Source organism: Sebastes fasciatus, chromosome 1 (assembly GCF_043250625.1).
Source record: "Sebastes fasciatus isolate fSebFas1 chromosome 1, fSebFas1.pri, whole genome shotgun sequence".
NCBI classification, from domain to species: domain Eukaryota; kingdom Metazoa; phylum Chordata; class Actinopteri; order Perciformes; family Sebastidae; genus Sebastes; species Sebastes fasciatus.
The window spans coordinates 36,401,838-36,425,306 of record NC_133795.1 but is presented as its reverse complement, the minus strand read 5'-3'; the positions used below and the strand labels follow the sequence as shown (position 1 = coordinate 36,425,306).

The window sequence follows — 23,469 nt, the reverse complement described above, 5'->3', positions numbered from 1 at the left end:
CAAAAATACCAGGATGTCCCACTACATCTGGTCACATTTTACAATATGAAAGCCAGCATGCTTTTCTGGCTGTTCTGACCCACAATCCTCTGCACAGCAGATATATTGTATTCATACTGCATGCAACAGTACGTACTTTGTAAGGGCAGCTGCAGTGTGCTAGAAGTAAAAAGGAAAAGTATGTGATTTGGGACGTAGTCAGTCGTGCTGCTCCTCGTCCTGGAATGAAGCACAACTTGATAACCCGGTCCTCTTGTTTCCTTGTTCCCTCCCCTTCAGATCGACAGTTTGAAGGTGGGTGTAACCAACATAACACATGATGATTACATCACAGCTCAAACTAGTGTCGGTTCTCAGGAAGTGAAACTCAGACAGTCGTTGCTACTGAGAGGTGAAATGGCGCAGAAAGGAGTTCAGCTGGAGAGAGAGTCATTCTCTTGTTCGATCTGTCTGGATCTACTGAAGGATCCGGTGGCTATTCCCTGTGGACACAGCTACTGCATGAACTGTATTAAAAGCTTCTGGGATGGAGAGGATGAGAAGAAGATCTACAGCTGCCCTCAGTGTAGGCAGACCTTCACACCGAGGCCTGTCCTGCTGAAAAACACCATGTTAGCAGTTTTAGTGGAGGAACTGAAGAAGACTGGACTCCAAGCTGCTCCTGCTGATCACTGCTATGCTGGACCTGAAGATGTGGCCTGTGATGTCTGCACTGGGAGGAAACTGAAAGCCTTCAAGTCCTGTCTGGTGTGTCTGGCCTCTTACTGTGAGAGACACCTCCAGCCTCATTATGACTCAGCTCCGTTCAAGAAACACAAGCTTGTGGAGCCCTCCAAGAAGCTCCAGGAGAACATCTGCTCTCGTCACGACGAGGTGATGAAGATGTTCTGTCGTACTGATCAGCAGTGTATCTGTTATCTCTGCTCTGTGGATGAACATAAAGGCCACGACACCGTCTCAGCTGCAGCAGAAAGGACCGAGAGGCAGAGAGAGCTGGAGGTGAGTCGACTCAACATCCAACAGAGGATCCAGGACAGAGAGAAAGATGTGAAGCTGCTCCAACAGGAGGTGGAGGCTGTCAATCGCTCCGCTGATAAAGCAGTGGAGGACAGTGAGAAGATCTTCACCGAGCTGATCCGTCTCATGGAGAAAAGAAGCTGTGATGTGAAGCAGCAGGTCAGATCCCAGCAGAAAAGTGAAGTGAGTCGAGTCAAAGAGCTTCAGGAGAAGCTGGAGCAGGAGATCACTGAGCTGAAGAGGAGAGACGCTGAGATGAAGCTGCTGTCACACACAGAGGATCACTACCAGTTTCTTCTTAACTACCCCTCACTGTCACCACTCAGTGAATCTACATCCAGCATCAATATCCGTCCTCTGAGCTACTTTGAGGACGTGACGGCGGCTGTGTCAGAAGTCAGAGATAAACTACAGGACGTTCTGAGAGAGAAATGGACAAACGTCTCACAGACAGTGACTGAAGTGGATGTTTTACTGTCACAACCAGAGCCCAAGACCAGAGCTGGGTTCTTAAAATATTCACGGGAAATCACACTGGATCCAAACACAGCATACACACGGCTGTTATTATCTGAGGGGAACAGAAAAGTAACATTTATGATACAACATCAGTCTTATTCTAGTCACCCAGACAGATTCACTGGATGTTATCAGGTCCTGAGTAGAGAGAGTCTGACTGGACGTTGTTACTGGGAGGTGGAGAGGGGAGGGACAGGAGTTCGTGTAGCAGTCGCATACAAGAGTATCAGGAGAGCAGGGGGGAATGAACGTTACTTTGGACACAATGACAAATCTTGGGCGTTATATTGTAACCAAAACAGTTATATATTTTGGTACAACAAAGTCCAAACCCCCGTCTCAGGTCCTCCGTCCTCCAGAGTAGGAGTGTACCTGGATCACAGTGCAGGTATTCTGTCCTTCTACAGCGTCTCTGAAACCATGACTCTCCTCCACAGAGTCCAGACCACATTCACTGAGCCTCTCTATGCTGGACTTTGTCTTTATGGTTATGATGGAAACACTGCTGAGTTGTGTAAACTGAAATAGACAGAAGTCATTTAAGGGTTAAATTCAGTGTTTTAACTCTTAAACTTCTCTGGTGTCCATCATTGTTGCTGCAGAGCTGATTTGTGTCTGGACCGCAGAGGACCAGCCCTACAAACACTAAAGTGTGTCACTGACTGACTGACTGAGTGATGAAGTTACAGGATTCATCAGCGACTGTTGCAGGTTCCTCATTGGTTGTTGCTCTTTCTAAATGAAAAGCTGGAGAACAGTTCAGTGTTTATGTTTTCTGGGGATTGTGTCAGCGGTTCATTGAATCATTACATCGTGCTGTTGTTGTGCATGTGCTATTGTTTATAGTAGTTTAAGTTACGTTACGTTGTGCTTCGTATTGTGTTACCACCGTGCATTCACACCAAGCAGGAAGCACATTAGCAAGCCACACGTCGCTACTGCGGTATGAACCCAAAATAAACACACTGTGCTGTGATTTAATATCAATAAACGGATCAAAATGATGCCGAAATAACGACATTATGATGTTGATTTGTAAAAAGACTGAATTAATGCTTTGTCAGGTCTGTCCGCAACACAGCAAGCAAACAACTTTTAAAATGCTTGTTTTCTGAACGGAGTCCGGATCGATCAGTGCCAGGCTATGCTAACATTGTAGCTGCTCCATCAACACTCCATCTAGGAATAAACACGGCAGCAACAACATCAGTGATGACGTCAACTTTGTAAGTATGTATATATTGTTACACACCACTTATATGATGAATGCTTTTGATACACATGCTTTAATAACAAGCTGAAATACTTTTAACCTGCAGACTGTATGTCATGATGATACATTTACACCTTGTATAAAATGTATAATATACTGACTAGTAAATGTCACCATTTACTATTACTGAATGCAATTTGATCATTATAAGTTGTCTTTCAATCAAACATTAAGATATAAGTGGAAAAAACTGTTCATAAAACATGATAGACATGACCACTGATTATTTGTGTAACAATTTAGCCACAAATTCACATCCTGACCAGATACGGTCCAGACAGATACTCGCTTTAGACTGAGTCTTGTTCTTTTCATGTCTTCACTGCACAGAGATCAGCTGTCAATCAAACATTATGGGCTCTACTTTGTAAACTTCTCTGTGCTCTAAATGTCTGATGAATATTTGTATATATATGTATATATATATATGTGTGTGTGTGTGTGTGTGTGTGTGTGTGTGTGTGTGTCTCTGTGTGTGTGTGTGTGTGTGTGTGTGTGTGTGTGTGTGTGTGTGTTGTTGTTTCTCTTCCACTGCACGGGTCTTAAAGGAAGGTCTACTGATTTATTTCTTATCATAGATATTCTGTTCTCACCACTTTTTGTAAAGATATCTAGAATCACATTTATTTGTTGGGCAGACTAAATGTTGTCGTCCAGATCGACGTACAAACGAGATCCTAAGATGTTTAATGAAACTGTAATTATCATGATCATAATCAATAAGGAAATCATTATTCTCTGTTACATCGCTGAGATTCTGCTCAAACAAACTGATTGTGTGGATGAAAATGAATCTGTACGTGAAATCATTGAACAAGAGTCATTTAGCAGACTTTACTGATGGGATGTGTGAACAAACTGAAGGTTTCTATAATCAATAAACAAGAATGAACTAAGTCTTTGCTTGTCTTTTTTCCAGGGTATCATACAAAGCTGATGGAGTAAATGTGACTAGGAGAGAATAACTGAGGCAGTTTTCCTCCTGAAACACCACAAAGTCCAGTGTTCATGTTTAGAGTCAGTCAGTCTCTGTTTAAAAACAATCTAAAAAAAGATTAAAACTAAAAGGTAACATAACTTATTAGTTGTGACATGAGGATTTTGTTATCATAGTTATTGAACACAATCACAAGTTCATATATTGAATACAAATTCCAACTTCTTTCCCCACATACTGATAGAAGAACGCTCTTTTTCTCCACTTCAGCTCGTATTATTCCTCTGACGATACGCTCAACACTTGTTTCTACACCGTGTTCAGAACGTTTTATTTCCACTGGGCTTGTTGTCTCCTCTGTATAACCACAGCTGTGGTGCTTTGGTGATTCTCTGAGCAACCTGGAGAGCACACAAACGGGACCATTGTTTGTTCTTCATTCAACCCGTATCATGCAGCTTTAAACACAACAACTGTTGTGGATTTATGGCTTTTTAAACTGTTTTGGATACATGAACGAAACCGTCTTGCCACATGGACTCTACATCTCTTTCTTTACATATTTACATCTCTTTCTTTATGTGCATTTATTTTGTTTGTTGCAATACATGAGATTGATTTAAAGTGTGTATTGATCAAATCTCTTGGATTTTTGTGTAAGATGCATTACAAGAGCCACAATGAGGTGGATCACCAGACGGCACTGATTACTTCCAGAGTGAAGACAGGTGGAGCTACAGCTGACACAGATGACGGCCTGATTACTGAAGGATGCAATCGTCCAATAGGATGCTTTGTGTGTGTGTGTGTGTGTGTGTGTGTGTGTGTGTGTGTGTGTGTGTGTGTGTGTGTGTGTGTGTGTGTGTGTGTGTGTGTGTGTGTGTGTGTGTGTGTCTGGCAAAGCTGTATATAAAGTTGTTTCTGACACTCGCGTCTGTTTGACGTTGGTGTCGGCAGAGATGTTGGTTTTTGATTCAGTTTAACACTCTTTGACTAAAGACAACAATATAGAAAGAGTCAAGTCTATGTAGTGTTCTCCTTTTCCAGTTTGTTCAGAGCTCCAAAGCCTCAAACACATATCTGTTGGGGTGAAAGAGCTTCTTCGTTTCATTATCTGAGCAAAGAAAAAAGCCCATGTTTAAAATGCTGTTAGATAACTGGAAGTTTGGGGAATTTCTTCCTACTACTTTTCCTTTTTAACAAATCTACAATAATAGAGAGAATCCTGTAGTTCAGGCTTTTTTTCTCCATAAAACACCAGACTTTGAGAAAACTTAATAACACTTTTTACCATGATGACTACTGTGGGTTGTCAGCCTGATGACGACTAAAACTGGTGGACACATTTGAGTTTCAGATGTCCTACAGAACCTCTGTCTTTCCTTGAATCTAAACTTGTTAATACAATATATTGTATTACCCCAAGTGATGCTGTACAGGTCTTGACCAGGGAGGTTTTATAGAGGAAACTTCATAACAAAAAAAAGAACTCACATCTGTGTCTTTAATTATTAGGGTGTCTTTAGGGTGTCTTGGTAGTGTGTAGGTCTGGGTAGTGTGTATGTCTGGGTAGTGTGTAGGTCTTGGTAGTGTGTAGGTCTTGGTTGACCCTCACCTTTTACCATCTTAGGTTTATGGTATTTCACATTCTTCCTGTTTTTGATCCTGGAATGAATGAAAGGTCACTATCCATCATTTTTCTCTCTCTCTCTCTCTCTCTCTCAATTCAATTCAATTCAAATGGCTTTATTGGCATGACGTAACACTGCACATGTTGCCAAAGCATATTCAAATGATGAATCTTTTTTTTTTACAATAATTACATTCATAAATATCGATTAAATAAAATAAAATACAAAATAATTTCAATCAATTAATTAATTTGAACAATGATATAAACAGGTAATATACAAATTAACAAACAAACAAACAACAACAAGGTGCAGACAGCTGTCCCTGTCCCTCAGTTCATGTCCCTGTCCCTCAGTTGATGGCAGGCAGCAACATAGGCTGCTACCAGCTCACAGGTCCTAGTGTCCTCCCTCAGTAGGACAGATAATTTGTCTTCACCTGAGAGCTGTAGAAAACCTTTAGTTATTAAATTAATTTTATTGAAATATATTTCCCTGATGTTTTGATATTTCTCACATCTGGTGAGGAAGTGTAGTTCTGTCTCAGGCTCACTCAGGCTGCAGTGAGAACACAGCCATTGCTCTACAGGGAGTCAGGTCTTCCTGTGTCGCCCCTGTTCAATGGCGAGGCTGTGCTCACTCAGTCTGTACTTTGTCCAGGTTTTTCTTAAATGTAGATCAGTAACCATGCTCAGATAGTCTGCTATGGTGTACTGTTGGTTTAGAGCCAGATAGCACTGCATTCTGCTCTGTGCCTTTGTCTGTGTTTGCCAATAGGTGATGTAGTTTTGTTTTAACTGTGTTGTAATTTGGTTGAGTCTAATTGGTGGTCTGTTCTGGTCCTGAGGCCTTGGTGTGTTAGTGGAGAGGGTTGATGAACTCAGCCTCAGGACCAGCTGGGTAAGGGGGTTCCCCTTTCTGCTCATCTCTTGGCACTGCAGGGCTTGGTAATGATATGAGAGGGGGTCACTATGTTTTAGATGTGTCCAAAATTTAATTGCTCTTTTTTGTGGATACTGGCCTAATTCTGCCCTGCATGCATTATTCGTAGTTTTCCTCTGGACATGTAGGAGAATCTTACAGAACTCTGCATGCAGGGTCTCAGTGGGGTGTTTATCCCATTGAGTGAAGTCTTGGTTTGTAAGTGGACCCCACACCTCGCTGCCATAGAGTGCAATTGGTTCAATAACACACTCGATAAGTTTAAGCCAAATTTTAATCGGTATTTCGGTTTGGATATTTTTTTTAATGGCATAGAAAGCCCTGCGTGCTTTCTCTCTCAGCTCATTAACTGCCTCTTTAAAATGTCCAGTTGAACTCATTTTTAAACCGAGGTAATTGTAGTGTGTGCAGTCTCTCTCTCTCTCTCTCTCTCTCTCTCTCAGCACGTTTTAAAAACAACCGCAGTGCTGAACATGTACATGATGACAATGAATACAAAGCAAGCAATAATAAGAACAGAGTAAAAACAATGAACACTAGAATGGCACTCGGAGAGCGTAGACCTCCGCCAAGGTGCCTGACTTTAAAAACAGATCACAGCTCACAGCTGGCGGTACCGTGAGGTGGTCGGCTTGTTATTAACACGGTGTGTTTCCGTGTAACGTATCGGCGGATGCCTCTCTCATTCAGCAGCCTTGTTATGTCTGTATAACGTTACACTACGTCGTCTCTCATCCCGTCATCTACCGCTTTTTTTTCTTTCTCACCGCGGACGGACAGCAGCTCCCGTCGCACCTCGATGTCTCGCCACACATCCACACACGTATCTCTCTGCTCTCAGAAGGAAGAAGGCGGGGTCACGCGTCATCAACGTGTCATCAGCTACACTGCGCATGTGTTATACCCTGTGGTCTTAATGCTCAGGCTCATTGGAATTCTTAAAAGAAAATCCTGAATCTGGATCATGATCCGGATCGCCACCAAAATCTAATGGATTGTTCATTGTGCTACACTCCACCCCTCCAAAACAATTCATTCAAATCCATCACGAACTTTTGCAGTAATCCTGCTAACAGACAAACCAACGCTGATGAAAACATAACCTCGGGCCTTGAAGGAGGTAATAATGTGCACATAATAGCGGTAAAGGAGTTGCAGCACAACAGAAAATTAACTTAAAGGTCACATATTATGCTCATTTCCAGGTTCATAGATGTATTTTAATGTTGCACTAGAACATGTTTACATGCTGCAATGTTCAAAAAACCCTTTATTCTTCTCATACTGCAGCCTGAGTCTGCCTGCCTCAGAGCCTAATTCAGCCTCTGTCTGAAAACCACTGATTCACAGCCTGTCTCCTCCCACTCTGCTCTGATTGGTCAGCGTTTTCTGTCAATCAAACGTCCTCAACGTCACCCTCCCCCTCCCTCCCGGAGAAGCTCTCTCTCTCTCTCTCTCTCTCTCTCTAGAGAGAGAGAGAGAGAGAGAGAGAGAGAGACGAGTGGAGAGAGAGGAGCTAGAATAAAGTTTATAAACCACTTTAAAGTTTATAAACCAGAAACTTCACCCAGCGCACGTTACCGGAGGAATCTGATCAGAAATCGGCGACACATGATGAACATCTGCGGTCCAGATTCCAGGTTTTCCTGACGGTTTCTCTCAGGTAAATAATACTATTTATATCTCTGTTAGTTAGCTCAGTGTTTACCTTATGCATCAACTCTGTAAACCGTAAACATACACTCTGTTTTACGTCTGTCTTTACAGATCCATCTGTGAGAAATGACCGACAGAATCATCCCAGAGGAGAGCAGACAGCTGAGAGCAGATAGCTGAAAGCAGATGGGAGATACAGAGCTAACCCATTAGCATGTAGCTACATGCTAACGGATTAGCTACATGCTACCGCTATGACACGGTGTGTAAACACAGCGACCATCAGGGTGGAAAATAGAAGATGTGAAACAGTAGTCAGTTCATTATTTCTGCTAAAAGATAAATGTATGGAAGATCAGAGTAATGGTATATTATTTACAGTAGTAGCTGTCTCTGTGTTACCATGACTACAGACCACCGGAGCTTAGCTTACCATAGTTTACCAGAGCTGAAGACTTTCTCCTGTACCATGTGAACATAACTAACTAACAGGTGAGATGATTACAAATGCTGTGAATAATTAATATTGTCATCTGTCTACTCAAATAAAGTTTGACTGTGAAACAGAAATGTGTTGTGTTGCTTACAAGTCACTATTTACTACCTGTATTCTGCTACATGCATGACATCAAATATATATAATATATAAATATCATCTGTTTAAACAGTGTAATTACATAAAGCCTTTGTGAAAGAACATGTTATATTTAGATGATGGGAGTACATGAAGCCTGTTCTGCTGGTTCTTGCAGACTTTGCTCAAGTTAGGTTGAGGAGGAGAGACAGTGACGCGCTGTGGGGCGGGGTCAGCTACTGAAGGTTCTCTCTGGTTCGACCAGGAAACCCTTATATGGCTTGCATTTCTCTAATGACGTCAGAAGACTAGGAAAAAAGCGATTTTTTATTTCTGCACCCATTTCCGGACAAACGGAGCAGGAGAAAAAGAGAGAGGATGGTCTTTTATGATACTATGGTGGCCTGTAGACACACTGGGGACAGATATTGATGTTTAAAAGACATGGAAAAGTGCATTTTGCATAATATGTGACCTTTAATGAAACGCCAGCAAAAAGAGGTTCAACAGCGACTTCAACTATTCTGTTTGTCTGAGCTGTTGATATGAAAAGGTAAGCTGTTCCAGAGGTTAGCGGCGGAGGACTAAATTTAGATATGATTTTACTTGCATCTTGCACATCAGAATCTGATTCTAGCTAGCTCTAATGTGCTAAAATGCTAACTCATATCCGGGCTTTAGGACTCATTCCTGTAGCACTCTATAGCTAGTGAGCTAGGTGACATGCATTCCCAAGACCCCCAACAGATCACGTCAAAGTTGCAACTAATTGTCATTGGTGATCTTTCCCCCTTAATCACTGAGATTGAGAACGGTTGACACCTTGATTACTCCCCTAGTCTAGCAGCCCCTTAAAGGGAGCAGCTGGTGGCCAAGCGGAGGCTCGGCTCACTCTGTTCTGCTCTGTTACTGCTGTTGAGGGAGATGAACATCAGACTAAGGTGCCGTTTGCAGTCTTATCTCCCCCCCGCGACGCTCGTGCAGCTTTATATGAAGAGCGTAGGATACGGTGTGTGTGCGTTGGCGTGCTGGAGGATCACACGTAGGCCAATTGTTTGGTCACCGTAACTTGCGGCTCGAGGAACGAGGAAACTGGTGCTTCCTGTGTGACGTAGTTGGCTGTACGTGGCGAAGGAGGAGCTCTGTTGCCACTGCTGTTTTTGTCCCTTAGTTAGTTATTTCATTTATCCTATTTCTGGTTATTAAGTTATTTTTGGTTGTATTGGACTTTTGTATGTTGATTTATTTTTAATAATCTGTTTACCCGTTTACCTCTAACTTCTGCATTTGTGGTTAGTGTGTTTTGCTTTTGTTCATTTGTTTCTTTCTTTTTGTTTAAAGTGGTGGCCCAACACCAACATAGGTTTCTTGCTGTAATAGGGGACGGGGCATTTATTTAGTTTATCTGTAAACCAGCTGTTGTGGAGGTAATCGGGAAGTGAACATTCCTAGCTCTCTGCCAGTTAACAGGACGGTTGGGTTGCTATATCCTTGCAGGTGGTTGGTCAGTGGGTGGAGGGATTCTTCTTGTGTTGGGGTTCTTATTGCATGAGGCTTGCTGTGTCCTCCTAACCCCTGTGTGCTCTTTACCTTGCAGTGTGAGTGGAAGTAACTGTGTGTTTTTCCAACTACTGGTGGTGGTGAACTGTTCTGCATTTCCTCTCCCCTCACTCCATTCCTCCTGTGGGTTTCCCTGGCACCCTTCCTCCTGTACTGGTAAGGTTAGTGGTGTAGTGACATTTTTAAAAACACTTTAACTCTATTTTTGTAATAAAGGACATTATTTTTCTAGCCTGGCTTCTCTTGCAGCTTTTATCATTGCAGCAACTAATCACCATTTTTTAATTCAAATAAAAGTTATTTGATTTTGAAACTTGAAACTCACGTCTCTGCCACGTCTCTTTATCAAGGAACTTGTGTAATTTGGTTGGGTTATTCTCTGGGTGAAATTCCCAGAGTGGCGTTGTCGGGTTCTAATAGCCTGGGTTTCTGCTAAGTGCCCGGGTTACATAATAATTATGAATTTTGTAATGGAGTTATTAAAACAGATTGCTCCGTCCTGGCCGAACAGTCACCGTCGGTGCAGAGAAGGCGTCATGGTCTCAGTGGTCACGCAGTGCAGCAGCTGAGTAGAGCCTCACTTCTGGATATTTTGCGCATGCTTACTTTGAGGAATTGATGTAAGCACAAATTCTCAATTCATATTTGAGTTGTGACATACATCTTTCAAAATGATTTCCTTAAATTTGAATAACATAGTTTAAGATAAAATATGCATGTTAGAGCCATTTGTTCAGTAGAAATATCTGTGGTTAATTTACATTTTGTTTTATTTGCTTGAGATAAATAACTGTAGTTTCACTGCAGTGTGCTCAATATGGACCAATTGTGACTGCAGCCAGTCCTGTATTCTGATTGGGCGAAAGCTAAATTGTCCTTCATGTGCTCGTTAAACGATTCAGTTGAAGCCATGGAGCCTGGAGAGCACACTAGTCTTTGACCGTGCTTAATATACCGTGCTTAATATTACCGTTCTTGCTTTTTTACTGCTTATGTTTTTGATATTTTGTTACCATTTTTGTATTTGAAGACTAAAGAAAGATTTTCAGTAAACAGTTGAAATGAAGAACATGGACTACGGAGCTTTATTGAAACACGCGTCAACTACATGCTTGGACTCTATAGCTTAAGTGGGCATCTAAAGAAATAGACGGAGCCACACTTACATTAGTCAAAGACTAAGCTCGTTAAGGAAACGAAGCATATGGATGGACCCCTTGTAAAGAGACGTGGATTATGGACATAATTCTTCACGTAACAAGGATATAAGAGCCACGTTGATTTTCATCGCTGTGCACTAAAGGAAAGTGAGTACATGAAGATCTCAGTCTACAATGTCCTTACATTCTGGAGCCATGTTCAATTAAGCCTCAAGCCGTTTTGCAACTAAGCTGCAGTGGTCATTCTTTGAAGTGCACATGTTAAAACTCTTGAAAACGTCTGTGGACATATTGTGGAAGAGTGAGAAGCTGTCGTTTTGAAGAAAACAAGACAGTTTGTGTGCATTAAACCTTGGCAAGAGTGACGCCGTAGATAATGGAAGTTGCAGGAAACGGCCAGAAGAGGGAGCCAAAGCCCACGGCAAAGGCTGTGGAAGAAAAAGTGAACAGGCTTAAGAATGAAAGAAAAGGCAAGCTGGCTCATCTCACTCGTAAAAGACGGGAGATTGAAAATCTCAAGAAAGATAAAGTTAATAATGAAATGATTAAAGATGAAGCATTATTTATCTTTTGGAAGTTCTTTAGAGAATTTAAAGAGCTTAATGCAGAAATATGAACTCTTCTAGAAGACGAAGATAAAGAAGAGGAGCAGTGTAACTGGTACATGCCCAAATGTGTGGACTTTGAGAACTTTGTTCAGGAAACAGAGGACTGGATTGAAAAGATTAAGAGACATCCTGAAGAAGAGAATGATGATGGCAATAAATATGAGGATGATGATGACATAAAGCCAAGTGATAGCATCTCAGAGGTCATCAGTCGCACATCCAAGAGAAGCTCTGTGCTTAGCCATGCATCACAAGCATCCAGTGCAAGTTCTGCTCGTTTGAAGCTGCAGGCAAGAGCGGGAAGAGCTGTTAGCACGTGCTGCCTTTCTTAAGAAACGTCAAGACATTGAGATGGAAGAAACACGCTTAAAGGCGCGCAAAGAGCAAGTGGAGCTAGATGCCAAGATTGCTGCATCAGACGCCAAGATAAAGGTGTATGCAGATTATGAAGATGGTCAAGATGGCATGAATGAATATTACGAGTCAAAAAGCAAGTACAAAGTGGGTTTAAAGGACATGTATGTTAAAGATGAAGATGGTGAGACACAAGTGAGTTTCCCAGCACCTGTAGGCCCAAAGCACCAAGCTCAGACTGCTAATGATCATCACAGAGCTTCGCCTCTTAAAGCAGCCAGCAGCACTGCTAGTGCACAAGATAGGTTGTTCTACCTGCAGCAGTTCACAAGTGGAGAACCTCTTAACCTTGTTCGTAGTTGTGAACACATGTGGCCAGATGAAGGTTACATAGAAGCTAGGAGGCTCCTTCAACAACAGTATGGAGATGAGCTGCGAATTGCCACAGCCTTGATGAATAAAGCTCTTGAATGGCCTCAGATAAAATCAGAAGACAGGAAAGCATTAAATGCATATGCTTTGTTCCTGATAGGATGTCGAAACACTATGAGTGATGTGGATTACATGGATGAGATGGACAACCCTAGCAATATGAAGACTGTCATCTCAAAACTCCCCTTCAAACTAAAAGAACGGTGGAGAAATCGAGCATATGAAATCCAAACAAAAACAGGAAGAAGAGCCAGGTTTTCCGACCTGGTGGATTTCATCAACTGGCAAGCAAAGGTCAGCAACGACCCACTTTTTGGAGATATTTTGGATGTCAGCGTAGAAGGAAAGGGGAAGCCTAAGATAAACATTAAGACAAGTAACCCCAAGAGCATCAGTTTTGCTACAAGTGTCTCCGGCTGGAAGACACAGTGGTGCTCAACAACCACAAGAGAAGAAGTATGGTTCAGCCAAACTATCTGATGTTTTCCAAAAACCCTGCATGTACTGTCATAAAAGCCACACCTTGGAGTTTTGTGAGAAGATAAAAGAACAGACTCCCAAAGACAGAATCAAATTCTTAACATCACAAGGACTCTGTTTTGGATGCCTCACACCAGGTCACATGAGTAAATATTGTCGTAAGAGAATGCAATGCCAGGAGTGTTCAGGAAAACACCCAAGCATTTTGCATGTTGTGAAGGAATTCCCAGTTCTGTCCGAAAAGGATGAAAATAGGAATACAGAAACTACTAACGCGGTCACAAGCGCCTTCGTAGGAACAGAACATGAAAGCAGCAGAGACACTGGGGCAGGTAATGGAGAAAATATCCTTTCCATAGTACCAGTGAAAATAAAGTCCAAAAGAAGTGACAAGGTGATCCAGGTCTATGCGTTTTTAGACCAAGAAAGCACAGCAACCTTCTGTACCGATGAGGTCAGGCAGCAGCTTAACCTCCGAGGAAGGAAAGCGGAACTCTTACTCACTACTATGGCATCAGAAAAGAAGGTGAGCACTCACGTTCTGTCAGATCTGGAAGTATGTAGCCTGGAAGGGAAGAATTACATAGACCTTCCGCAGGCGTTCACTCAACCAAGTATACCAGTGAAAAAAGACAACGTTCCTCTTCAGAAAGATGTGGATCGATGGCCTTATCTGCATGAAGTTCGCATCTCGCATATCGAAGCAGAAGTCGGCTTGCTTATTGGTACTGATGCCTTTAAAGCCATGGAGCCCCAGCAGATTATAAACAGCAGATGTGATGGGCCGTATGCAGTGAAGACTCCTCTTGGATGGGTCATCAACGGTCCACTCAGAGGCACCACTACAGCCAACCTAGAAATGGTGAGTCACTCAGTCAATCGCATTTCAGTATCCAATGTGGAAAACCTGTTGACTCAGCTGTACAATGCAGACTTCCCAGAGAGAGGATACGATGATAAGACTGAGATGTCACAGGAGGACCGTCAGTTCCTTGACTCAGTGAAAGGATCAACACAGCTAGTTGATGGTCACTACTGCATCGGACTACCACTGAAAGACAAAGACTTAAAAATGCCTGATAACAGATCTTTAGCCGAGCAGCGCCTTACAAGCCTCATAATGGGAAAAATCGTCAAGATAATGCCAGACTCGAAAGGAACCGTCCGCAGTGTCTGTGTTCAGACGAAGACAAGCACATTGGAGAGACCCATAACTAAGATATGCCTCTTGGAGGAGGCATTGTGAAGATCAAAAGAGACTGAATAAGTTAAAGACATTTATCTGTTTGCGATCTGTTTAAACAAATTTACATTTTGTTTAATTTGCTTGAGATAAATAACTCTGTAGTTTCACTGCAGTGTGCTCAATAAGGACCAAGTGTGACTGCAGCCAGTCCTGTATTCTGATTGGGCGAAAGCTAAATTGTGCTGCATGTGCTTGTTAAACGATTCAGTTGAAGCTATGGAGCCTGGAGAGCACACTAGTCTTTGACCGTGCTTAATATACCGTGCTTAATATACCGTGCTTAATATTACTGTTCTTACCTTTTTACTGCTTATGTTTTTGATATTTTGTTACCATTTTTGTATTTGTAGACTAAAGAAAGATTTTCAGTAAACGGTTGAAATGAAGAACATGGACTACGGAGTTTTATTGAAACACGCGTCAACTACATGCTTGGACTCTATAGCTTAAGTGGGCATCTTTAAGAAATAGACGGAGCCACACTTACAACGTGGCTGATTTGCAGTCTAATAATACTAACTAGAAAATGCATTTCCTGCTGAAAATGCGTGGGAATGCTGACAGCTGAAAGGACCTGCAGGATCTCTGTTCTAGTCAGCTGCTCGATAGCGGTGTTTTAGTTTTAGTCTTTTCAAGTTATATTGAGTGTAGGGAGCCTTCCTTTAGGCCTGTTTTCATTTAGTGTTCCCCTTCTCCCTTTGAATCGCTTGCGATTTTTGTGGTTATCCTTCAGGAGTAACTTTAAGATTCCCCTGGGGCCTCATGTATAAACGGTGCGCACGTACTAAAATGTTGCGTACGCTGTGTTTCACGCTCACGCCAGGATGTATAAAAGTGTGCGGGCCGTCCTCCAAACTCTGTCATCTGGCAGTGTCAAACTACAAAGTACTGAAACTCGCTAAATGCGTAAAAATATGTTTTCCACTCAACTTACTGAGCTTTATTTATGATGTGGGATCCAAAAAACCCCACATATTTCTTTACTGGTTTGCGCATAAAGTTTAACATCAGAAGGCACAACAAAAACACATTTAAACCTATTTCCCAGAGATGACATGCCTTAACCACTGTATCAAAACCAAAATCGCGTGCTGCACAATGTGGCAGACCAACATGCTGTGTCTGTGCTCCAGAGGAGCTACAGATGGATGAACCGGACCCTGGCACACCTAACAATGAGCTAAAAGCAGCAGCTTTACAGCGCCGTTTAGATGCAACACACAGAATGTAAAGCAATGAGGTGAGTTGAGACAAACATTTATTTTTCAACAAGGTCTTTTAATATATAACTTATCCCACCAAGAACCTCATTCATTCTTTTTAATTCGTTGCATATATATTCTTCATTGTATTGACAATCTCTCTCTGTGACTCACAGCACAGCGTTAGTGAGGACACGGCCAGACCGCCGCCCCTCAGCAGTCGAGGCTCGGGCCCAGCTGACTTCTTTTTATTCCTTTTCCAGCGTGATTTGCCATTGTTATTTGGACAATAGGTGACAGCATGGAGCGTGTTTATAGTCATTTGCATAGTTATTAATGGGAGGAGACAAGGCGGACCAAGTGGCACGTGCAGCTGCTCTCAATTTCACGTTCATTGAGATGTATAAAGGAAAGGTACGCAGGAACAGGCGTACGCACGGTTTTATACATGTGGAAATTTCTGTGCTTACGTACTTTTCCAATTTTGTTAGTACGCCATCTTCCAGTGTGAAAGCTGCGCAGTCTTTTATACATGAGGCCCCTGGTCCGCAATTGCGTCCCTCCCCCTGTCCTCCTGATGGTTAACTTAACGGAAAATGTTCTGGGGTCTCATTTATAACCGTTGCGTACGCACAAAACGGGGCCTGAAATGTGCGTACGCCACTTCCCACGCAACAGTTGTGATCTATAAAAACAAACTTGACGGGAGAATGTGCGCACCGGTACGGAAACTTTGACCCGTGCGTACGCATATTATGGAGGCACCGAGGCAGGGGAAACTGGAGACGCAGATGAATTGAAGCCAGACTGTAGACATTAAATGTCATTATACGTATAATGATGCCTCTCACACATTTAACTTCACTTCATACTTATATCCACTGTATCATAAACATTTAAAACAGCAGTGTTCTTTGTGCTAGTGAGCCATAACTATTACATAAGCACCTTACAAATGTAAAAGATCAACTCAAATCTCAAAGCAAATTCCGCTCAATATCTCATCAGCGCTGTCTCACCATCATGTCCCCCCCTCCACCACCGGAGCTCAGAGGAGATCTGAGAGGAGAGGACCGGACTTCCGACAGTCGCAGTCAGCTGTGGAGCAGCTGATGAAATCATCATCATCGGTTGTAGAAATCCAAGATTATATCAAATAGCATTAAAGAATGGCAGAACAGAGCGCCAATAGTTTTAATAATATCTACTAATAGTGTGCAGATATCACCAAGTACCATATTAGTTTTCATAAAGTTGTTGTGTAAAATCGCTGCAGTAAACATGATGTAACCCTCTGGGAAAACCAGTTGTTTCTAAAACATTTAGAGATATTTCCCTCACTGAAAATTCCTTTTATTTAATAAATAACCACATTCTATATTTTATTCTGAAATTAATTTATCATTGTTTATTTTATTTCCGTTTTTGCTCAGAGTTTTAACTTTGCATCAGGATGTGTTCTACCGGTCAAAAACTTGACAACAAATAAGCTCATTGGTTCAAAGTGAAATAACTGTTGCTATTGGTGTCAAACATTCCAAGTGGGAGTGCAATCAGCCCGGTGTTGTTTAACATAATGATAAATGATATATTTGAAAATTTAGATGGATGCATCAAATCAGCGATATATGCAGATGATGGGGCAATATGGATGAGGGGAAGAAATGTGCCATATGTGATGGAAAATATAAGGAAAGCAATAGGGAAAGTGGAGAAATGGTCATATGAGTGGGGATTCAAAATGTCAACAAATAAAACATGTTATATGATATTTACAAAAAAGAGAAACATTAATACTGAGAATTTAACATTATATGGTCAGTTGATGGAGAGGGTGAATGAATACAAATATCTGGGTCTATGGTTAGACAGTAAATATACATGGCATGTTCATATAAAACATCTGGAAACAAAATGCAAAAAAGTAATAAATGTACTACGAGCTGTGGCTGGATGTAACTGGGGGGCAGATAAACAGTCATTGATTGACATATATAGGGCGAACATGAGATCAACAATGGATTATGGTTGTATAGTTTATGGAGCAGCAGCAAAGACATCATTACAAAAAGTGGATAGAGTACAGTGTAGAGCATTACGGTTATGTATCGGAGCTATCAAATCAACACCCATTAATGCAGTATTAATTGAAGCAGGAGAGACTACACTGGAATTAAGAAGAGAGAAATTAGCTCTAGCATACTGGGTCAGGTTAAAAGGAAGCGGAGAAGAAAATCCTACAAAGGTAACATTACAAAACTGCTGGGAATACTCTAAGTTTCAAGGGTATGGATTTGGATGGGCAATGGAAGAAAAAGTGCGGACATATGGATTGGAGGCCTTAGAGTTCACCAGGTCGACACCAATAAGCAGCGTACCCCCCTGGCTGCTCCCAGAAGTTAAAATAGACATGAGTATCATTGAAAAGAAAAGGGAATGGCAAGTAAATGAAGTGGGAGTTAAAACAAGTGTGTACCTAAGGAACAGCTATAATAATTATCTCAAAATATATACAGATGGATCCAAAAATAAACAGGAGTGTGTGGGAGTCGGTATATATATTCCAGAATTTAAAATATCTATTTCCAAAAGACTTTCAGACCAGGTATCAGTGTACACAGCAGAAATAGTGGCAATCATCATTGCAATGCAGTGGGTTGAGGAGGTCAGACCTGACCGAGTGGTGATATGCACAGATTCAAAAGCTGTTTTGGAAAGTATACATTCAACAAAAGCTGTAAGGCAAGATCTAATCATTGAACTGTACTATAGCTTGCTAAGACTGCACAGAGGGGGTATAGATGTATTATTCTGTTGGGTTCCAGCACACGAGGGGGTGAAAGGAAATGAGTTTGCAGATAAACTAGCAAAAAGTTCACTGCAAAAAGACATTACAGTAAAAGTTTTACTTGGGAAAGGAGAAGGAAAAGCTGTGATTAAAAGGAAAGGAGTTGAGATATGGCAGAAAAGATGGGAGGAGGACCAGAAAGGAAGGAGATATTTCAAAATACAAAAGTCGGTCATAACAAAGACGTATAAAGAAAGGAACAGAAGGGAAGAAATCATCATAACAAGACTCTTAATGGCACGTTGGCTTTAATGGGGAAAAGGAACAGTGACAAGTGTGGGGATTGTGGTGTTAAAGAAAATGTGGAGCATATCCTAATTCAATGTAAAAAGTATGAGGCTGAAAGAAAAAGACTACAGGACCAAGTCAGAGAGGAGGGACGGGACTGGGATCTGATGGGGATACTGGGAACAGAGGGTGAGGGGGTTGAAGGCACCAGGAAGGCATTATTAATGTTCTTAAGAGACACAGGATTGGTGGGTAGAATTTAAGAGTAGGAGTAAAGTGCAAATGACATGATGTTACACACTCTTGTACAGTAGGTGGCGGTATGCACCTTAAAGTTGGTTGCGATCCGCCAGAAACCGAGAGAAGAGAAGAAGAAGAAACATCCCAAGTCCCGCCTCCTCACTCAGGTTAGAGACGCAGTGTGGAAAACACGGAGATTGATGAGAGAGCAGCGGAGAAGCTGGATTTACAGAGTGATATTATTACTACTTATACTTGATATACTACTGAACAGAGAGAAGTAAAACTATATATGAGCCAGTAAGAGCTCCGTCACCTATTGAAGCGACCTGAGAACATCTGAGAGCATCGTTTGATTCTTTTCTTTTCTCGGTGCGTTCCAAACATTAAAGCAGCCGCCGCACATGGCAACACGAGTCAAATGCTCTGAGAGCTGGCATAGCGAAATGTTTTGCCACTGAGCTGTATTCTAAAATGATATTTTGTATTTCTTTGGTGATAGAGGCAGAAAGAAATATGTGTGTGTAATATGTGTGTGTTATTTACATTGTGTGGACAGAGAGGGATTCTTTAGCTGAAGTTCATGGGTTATGAGATTAGCTTGATTCTGTTCATCCCTGTGCTGCTTGTGTGCATCAACGCAAGGTGTCAGTGTTGTGACAGGGAAAGTATTCACATTGCCTTACTCACAATATTCACATATAGTGAGTATTTAATGTTTAAACTGTAGGTTGTTTGCATAATAATCTACAACTCAAATGGGTTCACAATTATGAAAGTCATTTAATAGTGTTGTTTACACTTTACTATTGAGTGGTTTATAATAATAGTGAGGTTGACATATTTCATATGTTAATATTATGATGCAAGTTAATATTGTGATGCAACAGTTCTCCTACATTCATGGGTTAAGCATTGAAAAGTTGTATTATATGTTGATATTGATCAAATTAAACTGTACAGTTAAGAGCTTGGCTAGATTTGCATATATTGCTATATAAGCCGTGTTATTTTACACAGGCTAGGTTTTCTGGATACCCTTGAACTCCGGATTTGGATTGGAATCTCTCCCTGACGAGGGGGATGGCGAGCTACCCGTGCTGAGCACCTGGATTGAGGAGCGCTTTCAACTTTCATCTGCCTTGCTGTCAGTGTGGTAGGACTGTGGGGAAGGACCTCAAAAGACAATTGGATCTGAACATTTTATTTTGGGGATTACTTTTATTTTTTAGGGTGCACCCAGTTCAATAGACATTTCAAACTGAACAAAACTGAATGTCGGCAGTAATTGTGAATTTATTCTGTGTCAATACAATAATTTTCCTTTAAACTTAATTCTGTGTTCTGCTTACTCATTGTGGTATCCGATTCCTGTTCATTATTCCTCTCTACGAATCTAGGTTATACTAGTCCAGTGTATACTTATTCATCAGGTGGGTTACAATGACATGACTTATTCATTTATTTATGGTTTATTAGATAGGGACAGATACAGTATACATATAGACAAAATGAAAATGGCTATCCGATGCAACTATCAGACTGTCTCCAGTGCGCCACCGCGCTGCGCCACACACTCTGCCTCCTCCAGTCATCTCCAACCAGCACATCTTCACCAGTATGGATTGTGTAAATTAACAAAGTGTGTAAATGAAGCCAGTGACAGCTCTCACACAATCGTTACACTCCATATCAGCATTATCATTATCAGTCCTAATCATAATGCAGGACAAGTTCACTATAAAAACTTAAATAATAAATAAATAAATAATAAATAGTGTACACCTGTCAAACTTCCTTTTTTCTAATGATATCCAGGTGGGGGATATTACTGATTGTCTTGATCATTTTAAGTGAATGGATCAGTGTGATTGCTGTAAAGATATAAACACAGCGGTGAGACTCGGAACATGCTGCATGGTGCTGGTGGATATACCGGCACTGTGAGGACTACGTGACGTGAATGAGAGAATCAGGGGGGAACGAGTGTTCAGAGACCTCCTCACCTACAAACACCTCCATCTCTGTGTCAGAAAAACTCCTTTTCTCTGTCTTCCTCTCGGGAGTTGCCGTGATTCACCGTAAAGAACCACTGATCAACAACAGGCTCATTCACATGCAGAAACATTCATGAGGTGCTTTGCATCGACCATTTATGGTTGAATGTGGGCGTGTAGTGGGCGGAATATGAGGCGGATCCACGTGCGCACATTTCCAGGTGGAGTGTGATTTATAAAGGGAACATTGCGTGCAGGTGTGCGTACGCACAGTTTTATAAGTCTGATTTTTTTTTGCCGCACGCCATTTTTAGGCTTTTGTGCGCACGTACATTTTTAGTATGGATCCTACGCACAGTTTTATAAAAGAGACCCCTGGTAATTTTCTTCCAGGACATTTTCTGTTTTTCTTCAGATGTTTTTTCTTAGAGTGTGGTGGCTGATCAGCACAAGACCTACGAAAAATATGAAAATGTTCTAAAATGTCCCGTGGTACCAGTCCATCTCTCCCCTCATTCACCAACGTTCAGGGGAACCACCCTATGTTTTCCCTGACAATGCAACATTATTTTTCATACTGCCTGCCTGAATATACCTGTATTCTCCCTCCGTCTGAAACGCTCCGCAAAACCAAGCAAACCAACAACGTGCGCACTTAAATCACGTCCAAAACATTCAAATTTGTGGATCCCAAAGTGTAAACAATGTGCTGGAGTATGGCAATGGAATATTTAATTGGATTTCTTTTGGTCAAACTTTGCCTCCAGCAACCCGCTTCCTCAGTTCTTGTATCATGCCGTAACCCGGCCAGCGTTTGCTGTTATACAATAGTATATACATGTTTTTAAAGTGCTATTGCATATCAAAAAATAAAACAAAAAAATGACTCCTACTGGAGTTGGCACCTTGCCGTGGTGGAGAAGCTTGTGTGTCTCTTTAACCCTGTATTTCAACAGGAGACTGATCTAAGTTTCCTTATAAATTCAACCAAGTCAGCTTGGTCACAGGTTAGAGACCGGACAAATATCAGCTCCTTTGCTCAGATTAGAAGGCCATTGCAAAAATAAAACATTGTCATATGAACCTGAAGTGCTTACTCCAACTAAAAAGCTCTCATGTCATCTCTGTCAGTTTTACTGCTAGCAATACAACCCAAAGTTCAGCATCACTTTAACTGTGATTAGAGGTTACTGGCGACCAATAAATGTATCCAGCGTTATCTCTGTCAGTTTTACTGCTTTATTGGTTGTCATTCTACCATGAAGGCATGGGGGTGAAGTTTGACCCTGAAGTGACCATGCTCCTTTTATCTGGTTTTAATGTTTTTCTCAGGTTAAAAGCTTTTAAAAAGTACCCTTAAAAAATGAGGAGGTAAAAAAATCATTTCTGTGATCTTCTGACATCTGATCTCATCAGCTTGAACGCACCTTGGAAATCATCAAGAGTCGTAAAATCAGTTTTCTGCAACCTATTTTGCGGCCATTTTGGAAAATGGCTGCCGCGTCCGTCAGGGGCCGAATTGGCAGCGCCCCGATATCTATATATTTTCGTGACATATAACCCTACATCTGTGCCAAATTTGTTGCTTTAATCGCAAAATGCACAATTGTTATGAATATTTCAGCTTAGCTGCCCCGCTGTTACATGAGATTTAGATTTATTTTTCATTTCTTTTCTGTAAATCTTTTAATCTGGAAAGAACTTTGTACTTAAGTTTGACAAGTGTTGTATAAATTATTATTATTATTATTACTACACTAGTTGCTTAGGTTACTTATCTCTACTTTCTTATGTAAAACGAAAAATGAAGCAGTAAAACAATGGCTTATGAGATTTCTTAAAAACAATCACTGCAGCCTCAGGAGTGTGTGTGATGTGTCACTAGCCTGTCAGTAAACGGCTGCCCGTACAGCGGTCCGTTGCCCACACCGGGTTCCTGTCCCGGGTGAGGGAGAGTTTATGAGAAATGTGGAGCCATCACCAAAGCCTGAGGAGCCAAGAAATATTTTACAGCTGAAAACTGAAATGTTTTCAAATGTGGAGCAGGTTTGAACCGAGGCTCCGTTTGTAAATGACGAAACATACTGTGCGTTCCAAAACCCATTCTACCATACTACTTAGTATGACAGAAAAAAAAGATTTCTTATGTCCCAATACATAGTATGTCAAATGCAGTGTGCCAAAAATACCAGGATGTCCCACTACATCTGGTCACATTTTACAGTATGAAAGCCAGCATGCTTTTCTGGCTGTTCTGACCCACAATCCTCTGCACAGCAGATATATTGTATTCATACTGCATGCAACAGTACGTACTTTGTAAGGGCAGCTGCAGTGTGCTAGAAGTAAAAAGGAAAAGTATGTGATTTGGGACGTAGTCAGTCGTGCTGCTCCTCGTCCTGGAATGATTCACAACTTGATAACCCGGTCCTCTTATTTCCTTGTTCCCTCCCCTTCAGATCGACAGTTTGAAGGTGGGTGTAACCAACATAACACATGATGATTACATCACAGCTCAAACTAGTGTCGGTTCTCAGGAAGTGAAACTCAGACAGTCGTTGCTAC

At 41.5% G+C, this 23,469-nt stretch overlaps 1 protein-coding gene across 1 annotated transcript; it reads left to right on the top strand.

The window, feature by feature from the left end:
- The first annotated feature begins 385 nt into the window (after positions 1 to 385).
- LOC141777593 (tripartite motif-containing protein 16-like) lies at positions 386 to 2,068 on the top strand. The gene has a single exon (XM_074652002.1). The coding sequence runs from the start codon at positions 397 to 399 to the stop codon at positions 2,062 to 2,064; it is 1,668 nt and encodes a 555-aa protein (XP_074508103.1). The 5' UTR covers positions 386 to 396; the 3' UTR covers positions 2,065 to 2,068.
- Positions 2,069 to 23,469: the final 21,401 nt, after the last annotated feature.

Coding starts and splice junctions, on each gene's coding strand:
- LOC141777593 (XM_074652002.1), top strand. CDS start 397: ATGGCGCAGAAAGGAGTTCAGCTGGAGAGAGAGTCATTCTCTTGTTCG.